General features: G+C 50.4%; 2 protein-coding genes across 2 annotated transcripts; one reads left to right on the forward strand and one right to left on the reverse strand.

The window, feature by feature from the left end:
- The first annotated feature begins 114 nt into the window (after positions 1 to 114).
- Positions 115 to 18,468, forward strand: P4HTM (prolyl 4-hydroxylase, transmembrane). Its single transcript, XM_066558033.1, has 9 exons — positions 115 to 363; positions 441 to 522; positions 10,574 to 10,764; positions 11,788 to 11,884; positions 13,866 to 14,028; positions 15,648 to 15,833; positions 16,242 to 16,332; positions 16,778 to 16,901; positions 18,192 to 18,468. The coding sequence occupies exons 1-9, from the start codon at positions 115 to 117 to the stop codon at positions 18,419 to 18,421; spliced, it is 1,413 nt and encodes a 470-aa protein (XP_066414130.1). The 3' UTR covers positions 18,422 to 18,468.
- LOC136561637 (secreted frizzled-related protein 5-like) lies at positions 4,624 to 8,445 on the reverse strand. Its single transcript, XM_066558035.1, has 4 exons — positions 8,120 to 8,445; positions 7,224 to 7,396; positions 6,198 to 6,287; positions 4,624 to 5,033 (listed from the first exon to the last, which is right to left on the reverse strand). Exons 1-4 carry the CDS (start codon positions 8,443 to 8,445, stop codon positions 4,699 to 4,701), a joined length of 924 nt encoding a protein of 307 aa, XP_066414132.1. The 3' UTR covers positions 4,624 to 4,698.
- Positions 18,469 to 18,473: the final 5 nt, after the last annotated feature.

Here is an 18,473-nt window from a genome sequence, read left to right on the forward strand (position 1 = left end):
GGGAGGGCCGGGGGGGGCTCGCGTCGCTGTCCCCGCCCCGCTGTCCCCGCCCCGCGGTGACGCAGCCCCGCCGGGCCGTTGCCGTGGTGACGCGGGGCCGGGCGGGCCGGGGCGATGGCGGCGGCGGAGGCGCGGGCCGAGGGGCCCCCGCTGCCCGGCCCGCCGGGGGGCCGCCCGCGGCCCGTCTGCTCCCGGCCCTACTTCCTCGTCCTCATGGTCTTCGCGCACCTCTACGTCCTCAACGTCCTGGGGCTGCTGCTCTTCGTGCACCTCAGCGCCGGCGAGCCCGGCGGGCCGCCCGCCGCCCCCCCGCCGCCGCCGCCGCCGCCCGCCCGCGCCCTCCCGCGCCTCGAGGGCATCAAGGCAAGGCCGCGACCGGGGACCCGGGCCTGGGCCGCCCAGCGCTGGGCGCTGGGCGCTGACCGCTGCTCTCCCCGCAGGTGGGCCACACGCAGCGGGTGGAGCTGGTGCCCGGCAGGGCCCACGCCGTGCGCACTCTCAGCCTCAAGCCGCTCCTGTTCGGTGAGTACCGGCCCCGCCGGGGCAGCGGCTGCCGGGCCCGGGCACGCCGGTAGCGGGGGGGTTTCCGCCCTGCCGGCGGGGCGGGGGCTGTGTGCGTGTCTGTCTGACACCGCCGCTGCCTTACACCCACCGGGGGGAACATGACTCCCCGCGCCTCGGCATCACCGCCCGGTGCTGATGTTCCTCGGGGCTGCGTTAAACTGAGTGTGGTATCCTTCAAGGTATGTTGATGTTGATACAAAATTGGCAGAGGTTACGTGTTCTGGATGGCCCACTTTGAAGAATTTGGAAGATGAACCTTTCCAGGTTTTTCAGGTTTCTGTAAAATACTAGTTATAGACAGCAGATCGCTGGCAAGAACCTTGAAGAAGCTGCTCAATACAAGGAAAAGACAAACTTTTGTTAATAAATTATTAAAAAACAATTTAGTATTGATGCTTCAGCACTGAGGAAATGAATAACAGGAGAATTGGTGGATTTAAATTCTTCCACCATTTTGTGTCCTGTTCTAGATTTATCTCTATTTTTGGCTTCTCTGATGCACAACCACACAACATCTGCCTTTCAGATATTTTTAAATCTTCTTTACCTTTCTGTGATGCTTTGCTGTCACTGGTCAAGTCTCACTAATTGAACTCTCTGTTCTGGAAAGTCACTGACAACATGCTAAATAATTTGAGGGGTAGGAGTCAATCATTACAAAATTCTTACTATTGCAAAGTCAGAGAAAACCTGTTGTTTCTGAAAAGATAGCACAGAGAATCTTTCAGATTCTCAATAAAGGGATTTTTTCTGATTCCAAATAGATCATATACACTGAAAACCTCACCATGAATTTCTGTCTGACATTCACTAAACAGACACACCAACCTTGAACTGATAACCCCACGGCATCACAAAACTGGTGTCATTTCCAGAACCACAGTCTGAGGCAATTGCTTTGGTTCTCACTGGGGAAAACTCCTGTTTCCTCTTTCCCTGCCTTTCCAGTACCACTGAAGTGAAACAGTTGGTCCTGGCCCCCAAGGAAGGTGCTGAAGATGATAAAAGGCAGGTTTGTCCTGGCAGCAGTAATCCTGCAGTTTTTGGCTTCTTGTTCCAGCACCTCCATTGGTTTTGAGGGAAACTTTGCTCCCTGAGGATGCCATCACAGACAGTGACAGACATTCTCGATTTGAGATGCCATGAGTCTGTTCTCCTTTGTCCTCTGATAAGGAGTCCCTTATTTAGAAACTGCAAGTTGCAAGACAGTTCTTATCTCCTGGATGAACCTGCCAGGAGCCAGCTCTGACTTTAAAAGACTTCCAGAGACTTCTCTATCTATGCAAGCAGTACCAATATATTTCAACTGGTTTAAAAAAAAATTCATTGTATCTCTGTTACTTAAATTAGTGGAAGTGTGTATTTAACTTAATTGTGTTTGGTGAATACAGAAGCCCTTAGCAAAGACTCTTGAATTTCTGGGGATTTAACACAAAATGCTGCAGCATACAAGAGCCAATTTAAGGAAACAGGAAAGTGCCTGATCTGTCATCTTTGCTTTCAGCAGAGCAGGCTGCAGTGGGACCACAGCAGCAGACACTCATGAATGATTTAATGTGTTCTCTGGGCTTCAGAGCATGGGCTGGGCACTGTAGGGGAACTTTAGGTTTGGTTTTTAGTTGTGGCTAAGTCACATCTGCATGGAACCCAAGCGTATTTTATGGAGCTATGAAAAAATCCCTGCCCTATTTTCCCCCCCTCTGTCTACAAGGCATCATTTCTAAAGCTTGTAAATCAGACCATCTGTGCAGTTTTCAGTTGGGAAACTCTAGTAATCAAACAACCCTACTAATGGAAAACAAATCAGACAAAGCCTTTTCAACCTTCAGAGCTTTTATGTGTTTTGTTTTGCAAACGCAGTCTGTTCAGAAGATACTGCCATTGCAGGGACCACCTGACAGCAGATTCAGTGGATTGGGCAGCAGTTTCTAAGACAAGACAGTGGAGAGGAATAAAAATAGGAAATTTGGTTGTATTTTTCTTCTGAGCCTCGGGGAAGAGAAGTAAGCACTGCACAAATGTCAGGGCGTAGCTGAATTGCAGTGTGTGTGTCTGAGCGCTCGTTCCAGCCCGCACCAGTGTGAGGAGGAGCTCGCAGCGAGGGTTGCCGGTGTGCCCTGTGAACACGGGGAGGCGATGTGTGCCCTGTGAACACAGGGACAATGTGTGTGTGTGCCCTGTGAACACGGGGACAATGTGTGTGTGTGCCCTGTGAACACGGGGACAATGTGTGTGTGTGCTCTGTGAACACAGGGACAATGTGTGTGTGTGCTCTGTGAACACAGGGACAATGTGTGTGTGTGCCCTGTGAACACGGGGACAATGTGTGTGTGTGCTCTGTGAACACAGGGACAATGTGTGTGTGTGCCCTGTGAACACCGGCACAATGTGTGTGTGTGCCCTGTGAACACAGGGACAATGTGTGTGTGTGCCCTGTGAACACAGGGACAATGTGTGTGTGTGCTCTGTGAACACAGGGACAATGTGTGTGTGTGCCCTGTGAACACGGGGACAATGTGTGTGTGTGCCCTGTGAACACGGGGACAATGTGTGTGTGTGCTCTGTGAACACAGGGACAATGTGTGTGTGTGCCCTGTGAACACGGGGACAATGTGTGTGTGTGCTCTGTGAACACAGGGACAATGTGTGTGTGTGTGCCCTGTGAACACGGGGACAATGTGTGTGTGTGCTCTGTGAACACAGGGACAATGTGTGTGTGTGCCCTGTGAACACGGGGACAATGTGTGTGTGTGCTCTGTGAACACAGGGACAATGTGTGTGTGTGTGCCCTGTGAACACGGGGACAATGTGTGTGTGTGCCCTGTGAACACGGGGAGGCGATGTGTCCCCAGCAGACCGATGTGTCCCCAGCAGACCGATGTGTCTCCCGCAGACCGGCTGTCTCTGCACGGCGTCACCAGCAGGGCAGAAAGCATTCCTCCCAAAGGCTGCTTTTCCCGCTTGTTTTGGTTTTTTATTTCAGCCACAGGTTTCAACCAATATAGAAAACTTTCCATGGACAGTGCTTTGTAGAAATCCTACTTGTTTCCTCATTTGGGGGTTTGCTCTTTTCTGCTCTGTGGTCTGGAGCACAGAGTGTGCCCCTGCAGGGAGTGACAGTCCTGCTCGAGTGAGACAGTGAGCTGCAGAGAGACTGAGTTTTCCGATATTTTTCCCATATTTTCTATCTTCCTTATGTACAGATGGAAAGCCAGGCAGCTGTGAAAGGTTTCTCCCCTGCTCCCATATCAAAACTGCAATATCCTACTGTGCTTGGGCTGGAAATCACCTCCCAGTCCCGAGCAAAGCTGCTGTTCACACCAGAGCAGAGCTTTGAACAGCTGATGTCTCACTCCTGCTCTGCTTTTCTCAAGGTTCTTGTGATATCCCCAGTTACCAGAATCTTCTGATCCACACTGAATTTCTGATGTTGAAAAACAGGTTTTTTCCCTGTTATGTAGAAACCCTCAGCTATCTGCTCTGTGCCTTTCCTGTTTGAGAATGGCTCAATTTCCTTTTGCTTGTGTGGATACTCATCAACTCTCAGAGCAGGAAGCTGAAGGGACAGCCTGAATCAAGAGCAGACTTGAGCATGCAGTTTTTAAGGGGCTGGGCATAGCCAGGGTGGGTTCCTCTCCCCATTAATTTACCTCAGACTGTTCAAGAGTAAAGTATTTGCTCCATTACGTAAAAAGTATCACTTCACAGTCAGGGAGACTCATGTAATCTCTGGACAGAAAATAAGCAGGCACTTGGACAGCATCAATGTCTCAGGGTCAAATAATGAATCTGAAATACCAGCTCTGATAATGAGAACGAGAAGGAACTGTTATTAAACGTTTCTTCTAGTTTGTCCTCACCTGCATAGTTTTGTTGTGATGTTGGATCCTATGCAAAGCTGAACATAGCACATACTGGATCTACAGAGCATTGTGAGAGGAACATGTTAAACCTGCATCCTTAAGCTCTGTCTTGGTAAAACAGGGATCTGTAGTGAAGCCCTATCTGTGCACTATGACTGCTTCAAATCACCTAGAAATATCACTGTACATCTCCAAAACACCACCTGCCAGGGAAAGGAGTTTTCTAGCCATAGGGAGGGGAGCAGTTTCTTGTTGCTGGAGTTGAGCTTTTTCAGACCTTCCATCCTGCCTGTTCAGGGCAGCGGTGATGTTTCCACCTCCTCACTGCCTGGTGCAGGTTCCTGTTCCTCTTCTGCCAGGCATAGGCCTTGTTCACCACCACTTTGTCACTCTGCACGTCACCACTGACAACGAAGACCCCTGCCTGAGTGCCTCGCATGATGTTGTGGGCGCAGGTGGCATCTATGTCCAGCCACTGCTGGAGCCTGGCAGGGATTTCAGTTCTGAGCAGTGGGCCGTGCTTCAGCACCTCCACTTTGGAGGGGTCCAGGTCAAAGTCTGAGATGGTGGTGGTGGTGTTCCTCCTCAGGATTCGGATTTTCACTGCTGCAGGGGTTGGAAAAAGAGCTGTGAGTTCTGTTTACTCTTCATAGCTCTCTCCTACCTCAAGACATAGAGCCAGCTCAAGGCTTCTCTGTTGTCTCTGTAATGTGAGGAAGTATCTCTCCAAGCTTTTCCAATTGCAGTGAACTTCTAAAAGTTCTCATTTGTGGTTAGTCTCCAGTACTGAACACTGTTCATAGAGTCACAGAATTATTTAGGTTGGAAAGTACCTCAGAGATCAAGTTCAACCACTGACCCAGCGCTGCCCAGTTCACCACTAAACCATGTCCTCAAGTGCCACAACCACATGTCTTTGAAATACCTTCGGGGTGGTGACTCAAGCCCTTCCCTGGGCAGCTGGTTCCAGTGCTTGATAATTCCTTTGGTGAAGAAATTTTTCCTATTACCCAATCTGAACCTCTCCACTGCAACTTGAAGCCATTTTCTCTTGTTCTTGTTACATGGGAGAAAAGGCCTCCTTCTCCTTCTCAATCCATTTCCCTTCTAAGAGTGGCAAAGATGTATCAGTACCACTGCAGAAACCCTGGAGGAATCATGGGCACAAGCAGGCAGATGCATCAAAGTCCTGGTCTTGTGCAAATTACTTGACTTTTCTCTGAGCAGAGATTTCAGGAAGTGACATGAATGACAGCTGCTCAGGATTTGTAACCTTTTTTATTGAAAAATATCTTTATTTTGCTATATATGTGCCTGTATTCAGGACAGTATCTTGAAAACTTCCTGCCATGTGATTGAGCAGCACCAGTGCTGCTGCTCGCTTGGGCTAGGAGAGGAAGAGTCACAATACTAGAACAACACTATTAAAGTTTGAAATAGCTAGTGTGGAATTTGCTAAAGATTCTTATAGGCACTGATTGAAATGTTTGTCTGCAAGGGAAAACTAGAGTACTGCTTGTTTTTAGCACTCACAGACCAAAACCAAACCAGAGCCCACAGAAATAAATCAGATCTTCACTTTCAGTGCTGCAGGAGCTGGGTCCTCCTGCTACCTCACAGGTAAGGTGGAAACTGAAAATCCCTGGGATCTGCTGTAAAAGTTGCAGTTTCTCCAAGTCAGTGTGTTATGGCAAAGCTATTTTCTGTCCATGGCACTGCTTGGCTGCTGGAGGGAGTGGTGGCAGTTGAGAGGAAAAGGAGTGTACTCACCAAAATCATTTGCACAGAGGCTTTCCAGGATCTCCCTGGCAGTGCTGGCCTCCTCAAGCTCACAGTCCTTGCAGCTGGCTCGGGGCACTGCTGCAACAGAAATGAGGTTATAACACCCTTGTCAAGCTTCACTGGAAAAGGCACAATGAAATTTTGAGATCTGCAACTGGTGGCTTGCTGTTTATTAGTGATGCTTCTTCCTAAGCTACCCAAGCCCTGGAGAAGTACCTCAGACAGGCAAGGTGGGAAATATTAGACTCTCCTTCCTGTGAAGGCAGACACTGCTTGTCAGTGCTTTGTTCAGGCTTGTGTGTGTTGCTGCATGTTAAAGCAGCAGTGAAAATGCGTAATGAAGATCTCCTAATTTGGATGAAACAGCAAAACCAGTGGTATGGCCAGACTCCATCCAGTGATGCTGAAATGATGTTGAAATGTCTGTTCTCCCCTTAACTGCTCTTGAATCTCCCCAGTGTTCATCAGGATCTGGGTGTTAATTGAGTCCTTCAGACAGACTTTTTTCCAGTGTAACTCATGTCTGCAGAGGCTCATGTCCCTTCATGATGTTTCTAATGTTTAGAGAGAAAGCTTGCAAAACATTTCTTTTTGCATGTTTTTAAGCCCTAGACACAGCTGAAAGATCCAGGCTGCAACTCCATAGCTGCACTGGAAGCACATCTCACTCACTGCTGGGAGTCTGCACTCCATGAGCTCTCCCACTGTGCCTGGGCCGGAGGCTTTGCAGCCTTTCCTCCCCCCTGCCCCAAACCCTGCGGGGTCTGATGGCACCCAGGGAGATAATGAATACAGCAGAGAAAGGAACAAGCCACAGCCAATGTTATGCTAATTTTCTATACATGGTTCCCAGAGAGAACAAAACCAGAATTTGTATTTTTTTTTAAATACAGCTTAAAACCAGAAATATGCAGAATAGAAACAAATATGCAGAATAGAAACAAGTCATAGGATCATCCTTTTGAGCTTTCAGTGTTATATATGGGAAAATACATGAAGAAAAAAACCTCTTACTTCTCCTGCTTGAGGAATTTTCATCCATGGAGACTGCTGCAATGCACAGCTCATGATCTGCAGGGAACTTGTTGCAGTTGAGGATTTCGGGCCAGGGGTAGCCGTAACAAGCCATGACGGGCGCACAGCTTCTCTTGACGGCTTCGCAGAGGCTGCGGCAGGGAAAGATGAGCCTGGGGAGGGGATGGGCATTCAGCGCCTCCGTGTGCCTGCCCGGAGGCTGAGGGTCGAGCCCTAACACTGCTGCCTAACAGGGCTGTGTGAAGGGTTAGCAGGCAGTTTGGGGATCTTTGACTTTTTTTTTTGAACATTCATGTCCAGGAAGTAAGTGAGGAATTTTTGAGGACAGGAGGGATGAGGCAAGCTGCCAGAAGCCCTTCACCTTAGGGGTCTTCTCTAGTTGTGCAAAGACTGCTTACCTGGTGCCTGATTAAACACCAAATTTCCTTAGCAGCTTTGTACTTTGAGAACTGCACCAAAACTGGGGATTTCTTTCTACTGCTGGAACTGTTGGGAAACTGAGAAACCATATGTTGGGGACAGGAGCTGGGGTGAGGGGCTGCACAGGAGGTGGGAGGTGGAGCTGGTGTGTGCCAGCAGCTACTGCAGTGTATGAGGGGCTGGCCAGGGCATGTGGCAGCAGTGCCTTGGGTGAGAGAGCAGAAGAACCCCAAGGAGGGAACGTATTTCTGCTCCTGTGATGTGAAATGCTCATGTTTTGCTTTCAGAGGAATGATCCCTGCTGAGTAATCCAGTTGTCCCTTGCCGAGAGCAGCAGCACTGCTTGTTGGGCACTGCACAGATCACATTGAATGCATTTTCTCTCGGGAGGCACACGGAGTCATGCTCCTGCAGGGAGTTAACTTACACTGAAATAACTCATAAAAGCATCTTACCTGTCCAAACAGATGGGTGCAAAGAGGGAGCAGAGGAAAATCCTAGCGTCTGGGTGGCACTCCCTGGCTAGCAAGGGCAGCCAGCTGGAAGACTGCTGGATGACTTCTGTCATGGTCTCATGCTCCAGCAGGTTGGGGATCCTCATGTCGGAGTAGCCGATGTCGTAGCACAAGGCCATGCGCTGAGGGATGGGCATGCAGCTGGAGGATCTCCTCAGGTAGCTCGCCCAGGCGCCTGGAGAGCCCCAGAGCAGCAGGCGGGCCAGGAGACCCAGCAGCCACGGGCCACCCAACCTCCAGGGGTGCCTGCCAAGGGACCTGACCATGCTTGGAGCGAGTGAACCAACAGCACACCCCGGACTGAGCTGCTCCTGACTGTGGAATGCCTTTTATAGCCTACGAGCCACCTCTTTGTCAATCCATCCTCATTAAGTGCGGCCCTTTCAGAGCCCTCATGGGGAAGACAATGCTCCAATTTTCATTTGCCAGAGGCCCCGATTGTTTGTATTTTAGCAGGGGTTTGGCTTAGATCAGCAGGTGTGGAAATGAGGGCAGTTGGGGAGGGGTGAATGACTTGGCCCATGTGTCTTGGGGCTCTTTCAGCCAAGATTGAATCTCTGTTTGACACCAGCGCTCCAACCCATCCCCTTTCTCTTGCTCCAGGATTAGTCATTATTTCATAAACCGTAATGTTTTCCTCTCTTTTGTTTTTTGTAAAAGCAATCAAGTGTTGCTTAAAGTCAATTAGGAGGCATTTGTTTAGCTGGATCTATTGTTGAGCAGGCAGGGAGATAGGATGGTCTCACAGCCACAAGTTAACTGTTTGGGAGAGCTTAGGGCAGAGAGGAACTAATTTGCAGCTGTGGAGCCAAGTTGTTTGCAGACAGATTTGGCAGCACTCAGCTGGAAACCCCTCACCTTGCAACCCTGCATGACCACACACTTTCCAGTTAACAGAATTCCTGCTTCATTCTGAAATCCCCTTACTGCCACTGAAGAATGGAATTGTCCTTCCTCCAGCATGTAATTAAGGTTCCGTCAGCCATCATTATTGTAGCCCAGTTTGGGGAACTGGAAATACTGGGGGTGTTGGTTGCCAGTGCACATGGTTCATTTGGACCTGGTGCTGTGCCATGGGGTTCAAACTGGTCAGTAGAAGCTCCAGCTCTGAAGCACCCTCTGGCACAAGGACCCTGTGCTGCCTGTGGCAGAAATTGTTTCCTTGGAGTGTGTTATGGATACAGCTGGCTGCATTGTGTTCCTGGGGCTTCCCAGGAACAGCTCATTTTCTACAGGCCTGGTTCTGGTCTGTGCTTAGCAGGAAGCCAACTGCTTATTGACAGCTTGAGCCGATAGGGTTGATTTCAGGTCATGAAAGTAATTAATTTTTCCCTCCATTTGAGGACTGCTGCTGTAGTTGATCTATAACATGTCCTTGGCACATACCTGCAGGAGCTCTAGGGAGCTGCAATTTGGAGAGCAGGACCTTGGGTCTGGGAGCACTTAACCTGTCCTGCATTGGTGGTTTTCCTTTCCCTTTTCAAAAGTCTCAGCAGCTCATAACAAGGTCACCATAGCTGTGACAGACACCAGCCAGGAGGATCCTCTGAACCTCCTGGGCCACAGTGCAACTGTGCTCTGGAATGGGACCTTGCCAGTGCTTTCCAAGTGTGTGCCCAGTGTACCATGCAGCTAGAATTCTCCCAGCCTCATGGCCATCCATGGATTTCTCTGCACTTTAATTTGCTTGGGATTGTGGAATTGCCTGATTGCTGCTGGGTTTGTGCTGCAAAGGAAAGCTGGAGATACCCGAGTATGGAGTCTGGCATCATCCACATCCAATATTTTCCTCTTTAACACTGCATTTGAAGACCATTTTTAGTGGGAGAATCAAGAGAATGAGTGGGAGTAAGTTAGAATTTTTCTCCTTTCTGTTTGAGTTTCATAATAGAGCACTGTGCCATGCTCCCCTGAAAGGGATTTGGTTTTGTGCACACTGCCATCCTCTCCACATGAGAGCAAGGAAGTCTGAAACCCTGGCCATCACCACTGCCCACTGTAATGATTTTTGGCCTCCCTTCCTGTAAAGCAGCAGTTCCCAGACTGTGATCCACATGGCACCTTTGAAATGGTAATATGCACTGATATGCACGTGTTTGTTCACTCCTTTGTCCATTGTGGTATCTGTGAGAGAGTTTAAGGGCTTGACCCCAGGATCCAAACATTTAGGAACTGCTGCTATAAAAATACCTGCCTCCAGCAGCTCAGGTGTGTGGTGTATGCTCTTTGAGAGCCCTTTTGGTAGAAGGGTGGATGTTTTTGAAAGTCCCAAACTTAGTTCCTAAATTTTCCCCCTACTTATTTTGATTTTTTTTCCTGAGAGTCCTGCTACCAGCATGGGATCCCACTGCAACAGTTCCTCAGTCTCTGTTCCTGCTCACACTTTTGCTGCAGAAATCCCTGACTTCCTGACAGAGGAGGAGTGCAAGCTCATTGTCCATCTGGCAAAGCTAAAGGGACTACAGAAGAGCCAGATCCTACCAACAGAGGACTATGAGGAAGCCATGGAAATGATCGAAATCAGCCAGATGGACATTTTCAATCTGCTGGATCACAATCAGGATGGGCAGCTGCAGCTCAAAGAGGTAGAGTGTGGGCAGACTGGGGAGGTGTGCTGGAGACCCTCTGGCACATCCCCTCATCAGATGTTTTCTTGGTTACTCATGTGCTTGGGTGGGGCCAGACCCCAGGATATACCAATCACAATTTGCTTAATTTTAATGCCTCAGAATTTGTGCTGGCCTTCAGAATGGAAGCTTCTGGGCAATGTGCAGCAGCTGTCATGCTATTGGGAGGCAGCAACAGTCCTTGGCAGCATATTTTGAATATGCTGGATAAAATGTTCCTGTGCTGTGGGTTGTTGCCTCTTGCTGTGTGTCCTGGGAAGTGAGTTTGTCACGTAGACCCTGCTTTGTGCAGCTTGTGGGGAACTTACTGTGTGAATTCACAAGCCCCAGCAAAGCCACCCCTATTGATGAGCCAAGGGGAATAATAAGCCTCTTGTCCACAGCTCTTCAGCACCCTTGCCCTGCATGGCAGGGTGCATCAGGGCAGGTACTGACAGTTCAAGTGTCTCCCTCCTCAGGCTCCCATTCCAGGTGAAGCTGGGAGTCTGTGCACCATGAGTGCTGTGGAGTATGGGGAGCTGTACCAGTGACAGCCCAGGGCAAGGCTCCTTTCTCTCAAGGTCAGAGCCTGCTGAGAGCTGTTCAGGCTTCTGCCTCTCTCTGTTCATGTTGAAGGGAAGAATTTTGTTCCAAGCCCTTACCTTGGATAAGTAAAAGCATTCACTCATCAATATCAATATTATCAATAGCTTTACTTTCCCTTCAAGAGAAAGCTGTGCTCTCTCCACCTCAGGGCTGGTTAACCAAGTCCCAGCAGTCATTTGCCATGACCTAAACTGGAAATAACAGCACTCATCAGCAGCACTCTGTGTGTGGCTGCCAGATGATTCTCACTGCAGTCATCTTTCTGCAGAAATGTGCTGATGCCTGTCTGGCTGATGTGCTGTGGAAGAGATCCCACCAGGCCTCCTGCAGGGAATCTGTAGGGTCTCAGGAGTGCAAGAAACCAGTGGGTTTTTTTGATCCATTTATGAATTTCAGGTGTTGACCCATACCCGACTTGGAAACGGCAGGTGGATGACCCCTGAGAACATCCGGGAGATGTACACAGCGGTCAAAGCTGATCCTGATGGGAATGGTAAGAGCAGCTCCATGGAAATCCCTTTACCCTCAGCACCTTGGACACCTTGCACAGCCATATGGGACAAAGCAAGAGCTGTGTCCCTGCCCAGGCCTTTTTTTCTGGCTGAATTCTTTGAAGGGAAGTAGCACTGCCCTAGACACCTTCTCAGGGAAGTACATGCAGGGTAACCCTCTTACTGCAGCACTCCTGCATCACCACTCTAGTGACTAACTGGTCCCACTACCTGGGCTTGGATCTTGCTGGAGCAGGACCAGACCACAACTCTGCACTCCCTTTCCCCTGTCAGACCTGCCTTGGTTCATGCCCTGCTGCAACAGGGTCTTAGGATCTTCTGATACAGAGCTTTTGTTACCTGGGATGCAGGTGTTCAGGCACACATTGCATGTGCCCCCGTTTTCAGGGAGACCTTTGCAGCAGGCCAAGAGGCCCATGTCACTGTGAGGGGAGAGGGGAATAAGTGGAGGTGGGGGTGATCTTGTCTGTCAGCCTTTGGGGCTGAGTCCCCTCTCTGCCACTGCAACCTCTCTGTATTCCATGAGGCCACTCCTGCCCCTGGCCTCCCAAGGGCTCCTGCTGGTCCGGACATACACTCTAACCTCTGCTGCTCTAATTAGAGTGGCCTCAATTAAGCAACACTCCATTTCCTAATCAAATTAAGTGAATGCACAGTCTCTTCCAGTGACCTGGCATTGAGAGCTGCCCAGGAGGAGCTGCTTTGGAGTTGAAGCAGTAGCAGTGTGAAAGCATAAATATCCGGAGGGCACCCTGTGCAACTCTCCTTCAGGCTGGTGGCATTCTTGGCAGGGGTCTGACTGAGTCCTCAGTGGCTTTTCCACCATTCTGGACATTAACAAATGAAAGGTCCTGTTAAAGGGCTATTGGCAGGACCTTGCTTCCAGAGTGCTGCTTCTCTCTGTTGTTAGATTGGTACATGACACTGGGAGACCAGGTCACAACCTGGATGTGGCACTGCGTCATGAAAGACTGTGGGAAGTAAGGGGAAGTGCAGACAGAGAGACACTAGGAATAATAACAGTGGATCATTTGGTCATGACCTGAGGATATGGCACCTGAGGAACTGTCCCTGGCTGACCCTTGTGGCTGGTCCTTCCTCCTGCCAGGGGGTGCTCGTGCCCAGGGAGCAGAGCTGGCACCCAGCAGCACTGGGTTTGCTGCCTGAGTGAGCTCCTCTCCCAGCCCAGGGTGTGTGCAGGGCAGCCCAGGGCAGTGCACTGCTTGCTGCTATCAGGGAGCTGTGCAAGGCTTCCCTTCTCCAGAAAGAGGAAACAACAAATGTAAGGATTTTCCTGAAGCTGAGAAAGAGTCCACCCCTTGCTGATTCCAGCTGAGTGCAAACAAGAAATACCTGTTTTAGGAGAAACTGCTTTATACTTCTTTCTTTTCTGTTACTTCTATTTACGCAAGACCATACTGTCATGCATTCCTCATTTATGTTTTGAAGTTACACAAATGCAGGAGAATGTACTGCTTGTTTTGGGTTTGGCTTTTTCTTAATTACCCTGCAAGATCATATAGAAAATGTGGTGTGAGGTCCCACTCTGTCCTTAAACATGTTGATTTAAATATCTAAATAATAAGCCTCAGGACACTGGGCGGCACAGACTTTCTTGTGCATATCAGAACTGTAGTGTCTGTTTCTCTCTTTTGATACATTGATTTGTGGGTTTCAGGAGCTTTTTAAAGTTTAAAATGGTGTTTTGCCTGTCCCAGTTCTGACCCTGCACAGTTCACTTTGGCAGGTTGCTCTGTGTCCCCTGCTGCAGGCGAGAGCACTGCTGGAGCCCATGATCATGGGCAGAAGGGGTTCAGCCTGTGCTGCACACAGTGAGCCCTGACTGGGGTCTGTGTGAGGAAGGCAGTTTCTGCAGTGCCCTCAGCTGGTGGTTCTCCAAGTACAAGATGCAAGAACCGTTACCTGCACCAGAGTCAGGTGGCTTTTCCTGTGTTCCCATAGGTGTGCTAAGTTTGGAGGAGTTCAAGCAGTTGAATATCCGTGATTTCCACAAGTACATGGGAAGCCAGAAAGTGAAGATGAGTGACTTGGTGCGCAACAGCCAGCACACCTGGCTGTACCAGGGCGAGGGGGCACACCAGGTCATGAGAGCCATTCGGCAAAGGTAAGGGCCAGGGAGCTGAGGGGAGGTTGGGTTTGGGTAGGCACAAGCATCACCTATGTGCTGGGAGAGGCAGTGGCAGACTTGCTAATATTCACACTTCCTAATTGTGTGAAAAGTCCTTGGAGTATAAACAATGAACACAGACACAAAATGGAGAGAGGAGGTTTTCATTAGAAGAAGAATTTGCATTGTCCTGTGGAAAGGGAAAAAGAAAAAATCGAGCCTTTCAGCATCTCCATTCACTTTTGGGAACAGCCCTATAAAACCAGGAAGATTTGGCAGTATATGAAGTCATTCATTCTAATTAGTAACTGAGCTTACTGGGAGAAACTGCCCGGTTCCAATGCTGTCTAGGTGCCAGCAGTTACTGTCATTTGCTTTAGTTACTCATGCATTTCACTGAAATTTGTCTTTGCTGTTCAGAGCTGACTTTTTAAAAAGCACGACTTCACCTTAAATTAGTCAAGTTAGTTTAATCCTCCAAGCACACATATTGTAGGGCAGCTCATGGCAGATGGGAGAACTTCTTACCTTTCCCTTCATCTCAGATTTGGTACTGAGAAGAGCTGAAGCTCAGCACAAAGGCCAAATCATGTAGCTGTAGTGAGTTTCAGATAATTGGCTGGAGACTCGCTTGTTCTTGTGGTGCTGGTCCTCACCCCAGAACGTGGGTGGGTAAAATCTGTCCTGAGGCCTGAAAAACAGCTGTTGGCCCCTCCTTTTCTTCAGTGCATTCCAGTGGGAAAATAGGGTCACATATTGCCTTGATTAGAGCAGACTGTGGCTGTCACCTTCTCTATGCCAGCTAGCCAGCACACACAGGCATTGGCATTCCGCTTGCACGCTCTGCAGTTGGCCACTGTCAGGAGGATGTGAAGACACAGCACTGAAGGAGGCTGTTGGTCCTCCTGGGACCAGGCAGCGCCTGCAGGGGCTTTGCCATCCTGCCCGGGTGCCACATTGTCCTCGCACCTGCCCCAGGGGCTTCACCAGTCCGGATTCTCAGAGCTCTGAGTGTTCTTTGGCAGGTCTCAAGACGTACCTGCTTGCCTTGGGGATGATCTCAGATGTAGCAGTGGAAAAATCCCAGAGCAGGAGGGCTCCGGTCTCCTTGATCACTTCCAGTGCCCCTCTGCCCTGGGGGAGGCTGCTGAAAAGGCAACAGGGAAAGGTGAGTTAGGTGACAAGACTGTTCCTAGAGCTAGTCTCTCGTTCACTCTCAGCAGGGGTCCTGTGCTTTGCTAACTGTCCCTGAGGTCTGTAGGTGGTGTGCAGGAGTCCAGAGAAGTGATGAAATGGCACATGAAGGCTCCAGGGACATGCACAGAAGGGATCTTGCTGAGCAAGCAAAGTCTTCCTGAGAGCAGTCCTGCTAGAGATGCTTCCTTCAGTTTTGTTTTGGTTTTTTATTAACCCTGATGAGGGTTTTCTGAGCCGATGCTGATGGTCCAACAGATGAGTAAGGACCTGGTTGTCTCTTGGCATGCTCGCTGCAGCCCATCCGTCTCTCCGGTCTTTTGGGAAGGGGGTTCTCTTTCTCTGGGTTTATTCACTGCTTGGGAGTAGTGGCTGACTGGGGTGAGGGTGGCTTTGCACTCAGCAGCTCTGCTCCTCCCCAGGGTAATGCGCCTCACTCGCTTGCCCCCCGAGATCGTGGAGCACAGCGAGCCCCTGCAGGTTGTGCGCTATGACCAGGGAGGGCACTACCACGCCCACATGGACAGCGGCCCCGTGTTCCCCGAGACTGCCTGCAGCCACACCAAGCTTGTTGCCAATGAAAGTGCTCCCTTTGAGACGTCCTGCCGGTAAGCTCTGCCCTGAGCACCTTTGACAAGGGGTGTGAAGAGCCATTTTGCCTTGCCTCATCTCACCTGGGACTCAGTGCTCAGGTTGTGGGCTCACAAACCAGCTCAGGACATCACAGGCATGAAGGGGTTTTAAAGGGGACATGGGCAAATCCCACCTGGGTCCATGCAAGGAAGGTGGAGTGGGTTGGCCTGTCCCAGCAGAGCCTACAAGCACACTCCTTACTCTGGGTAGGGGTTTTCTTTGTTGTCCTTGTGTTTCTCTTGGAGCAAAGCTGATGGCGTAAATCACGTGCAGTGTGATGTCTTGGAGGAGCCACGGTATTTATAGAGGAGCAGCTTGGCATGGGGAGTCCCTGTGCATCTCCTCCTGCTCCAGGTGTGTCTCCTGACAGTCTCTTCTTGCAGGTATGTGACCGTGCTGTTCTACCTGAACAATGTGACTGGGGGAGGTGAAACAGTCTTTCCTATTGCTGATAACAGGACGTACGAAGAGATGGTAAACTAACCTCCCTACGTGTTACCCCTGGGGATTCTGAGTCCCTCTTGGAATGTCTTTATTCATTGTGGCTGCAGAAGGGGTCTGGTGTTTTGGGTTGGTGTGCATTAGCATTTGCAGCTAGAGCACTGGGGAGACCATGCTCCACTTAGAGTCTTTTTCCTCTGAGGACAGGGGAGGAGGCACAGAGCTTTGACAGCTCAGCTCTCCCTGCTCAGAGGTGTGAGGTGTCAGGCAAAGTGTTAAGAAATGGCAGCTGCTCAGAAACAGGTTATGAACCTCCTGGGGCCTGAAACTGGCTGCTCCAGGGAGGTTATGAAAGCTCCTGCATCAACCTTAAGCCATCCTGTGGAACACTCAGGCAAGGGTGAGGGGCAGGGGCAACCCAGTGCTTGTGCCTTGTTCCAGCCCTGTTTGTGACATCTTCCCTATGGTTTCTGTCCAGTCTTTGATCCAGAACGACATTGACCTGCGAGATACTCGGAAAAACTGTGACAAGGGCAATTTGCGAGTGAAACCTCAGCAAGGCACTGCTGTCTTCTGGTACAACTACCTGTCAGATGGAGAAGGTACAGGCTCACTTCAAAACTGGGATCTTGGGAGGGGTGGGACTGCAGTAGGTGACAGCCATCATCTCCTTGCTGCAGCGGGGAGCTCGAAGAGCAGCCAGAAAAAGGGTGGTAGCTGCCTGCTAGTGGGAACTGTAGAGTCTTTTTGTCAACAGCTGAGTAGGAGCTTCCTGACTCTGAAAGGCCTTTGTTTACAGGCAGTAGGTCAGTGGCTCCTGATGTCTTTGGGGGACAGGACTAGCTAGCAAACAAAGACCTTGGCTGCACTCGCCATCACCAGCTGCCTTCCATCCCACTGTGCAAGCTGAAACTCCTGCTGGAACTTGGTCTGCAATTCAAAATGTGTCACTGATGTGGTGTTGCCCAAAGGGGTGGGGAGGGGAGGTAGACAAAGGCACAACCATCAGCTCTGCAGCATGAGGACACATGGGCCACCCCATGCCACGCTTGGGGCCAGTGCCTGCTTTGTAGCTCAGCCGCAGCCCCACAATGTGTCCTTGGGCTGTTTTTGTCACGAAGCGCAGTGCGGTTTTCCCTGACATGCTGGGAATGAACATGAATCTTTAGGGCTGCTGGTGAGTTTGGCTCCAGAGGATTTCCATGGCAGATTTTGAGCTTTGGTTGGAGGAAGGAGTGTAATGTCCCAGGTCCCCTGAGAGCAGCCCATGTTTCCATCTCCAGAAAATCCACAGAGGAGGTCACAAGACCAGTGTTTGGGGTGTTGGGTGGTAATAGCAAGAATTGTCGCTCTCCTACTAGAAGAGCCCTGTTGTGTTTTTACGAGCAATTTGTTCCTAAATGGAAAGTGGCTGCTGATGCAAGTCTGCCACAGAAAAACGATAGGGTCATTGTAAACAGATCATTTAGAACTGCTGAAATGCAATCTCTAAAACGGCTTCAAGCCTCTGGCTTCTTCAGGCCTTCTAGTGGCAGAACCCATCTCTTCTATTCCAGCCTTCCTTTTTCCAAGAGAGCTGAAAAAGACAGGCTGTGATCAGGATCACAATCTGGGGGATTGTGAGAGCCACTTGTGCTGAGTGCAGAGATGGAGGCAGTGGGCATTTTGCACTCAGGGAGCCTGCCCTGATGAACTCCTTGCAGGCGCTAGGGTGAGATAGCGCTAAGATGGAGGGGTGCAAGGAAAAGTAACTGCTGGAAGATGTATCTGAGCTCAAATCCAAGCAGATAGTGCAGGAAGGAGAGATGGAATCGGTGTTTGCTGGCCTTGTGTTCCTGTGTGGTCCCAGCTGTGTCTGCCTTCCTAAGCCACAGTCTAACTCTGCTCCGCAGGCTGGGTGGGGGAGCTGGACGACTTCGCTCTGCACGGGGGCTGCCTGGTCACCCAAGGCACCAAGTGGATCGCCAACAACTGGATCAACGTGGACCCCAACCGCCGGCGGCAGCAGCAGTTCCAGCAGGAGATGGAGCGCTTTGCGGGGTCCGAGCCGGGGCCCGGGGCCGGAGCCCCGGGCGAGTGGACAGTGGACAAGGCCTACAGCGGGGTGCACCTGGAGCTGTAGTGCCGGGAATGCTGCGCGTGCCCTTTTTCCGCGCAGGGCGGGGGGGGGGGCG

Source organism: Molothrus aeneus, chromosome 12 (assembly GCF_037042795.1).
Source record: "Molothrus aeneus isolate 106 chromosome 12, BPBGC_Maene_1.0, whole genome shotgun sequence".
NCBI lineage: Eukaryota > Metazoa > Chordata > Aves > Passeriformes > Icteridae > Molothrus > Molothrus aeneus.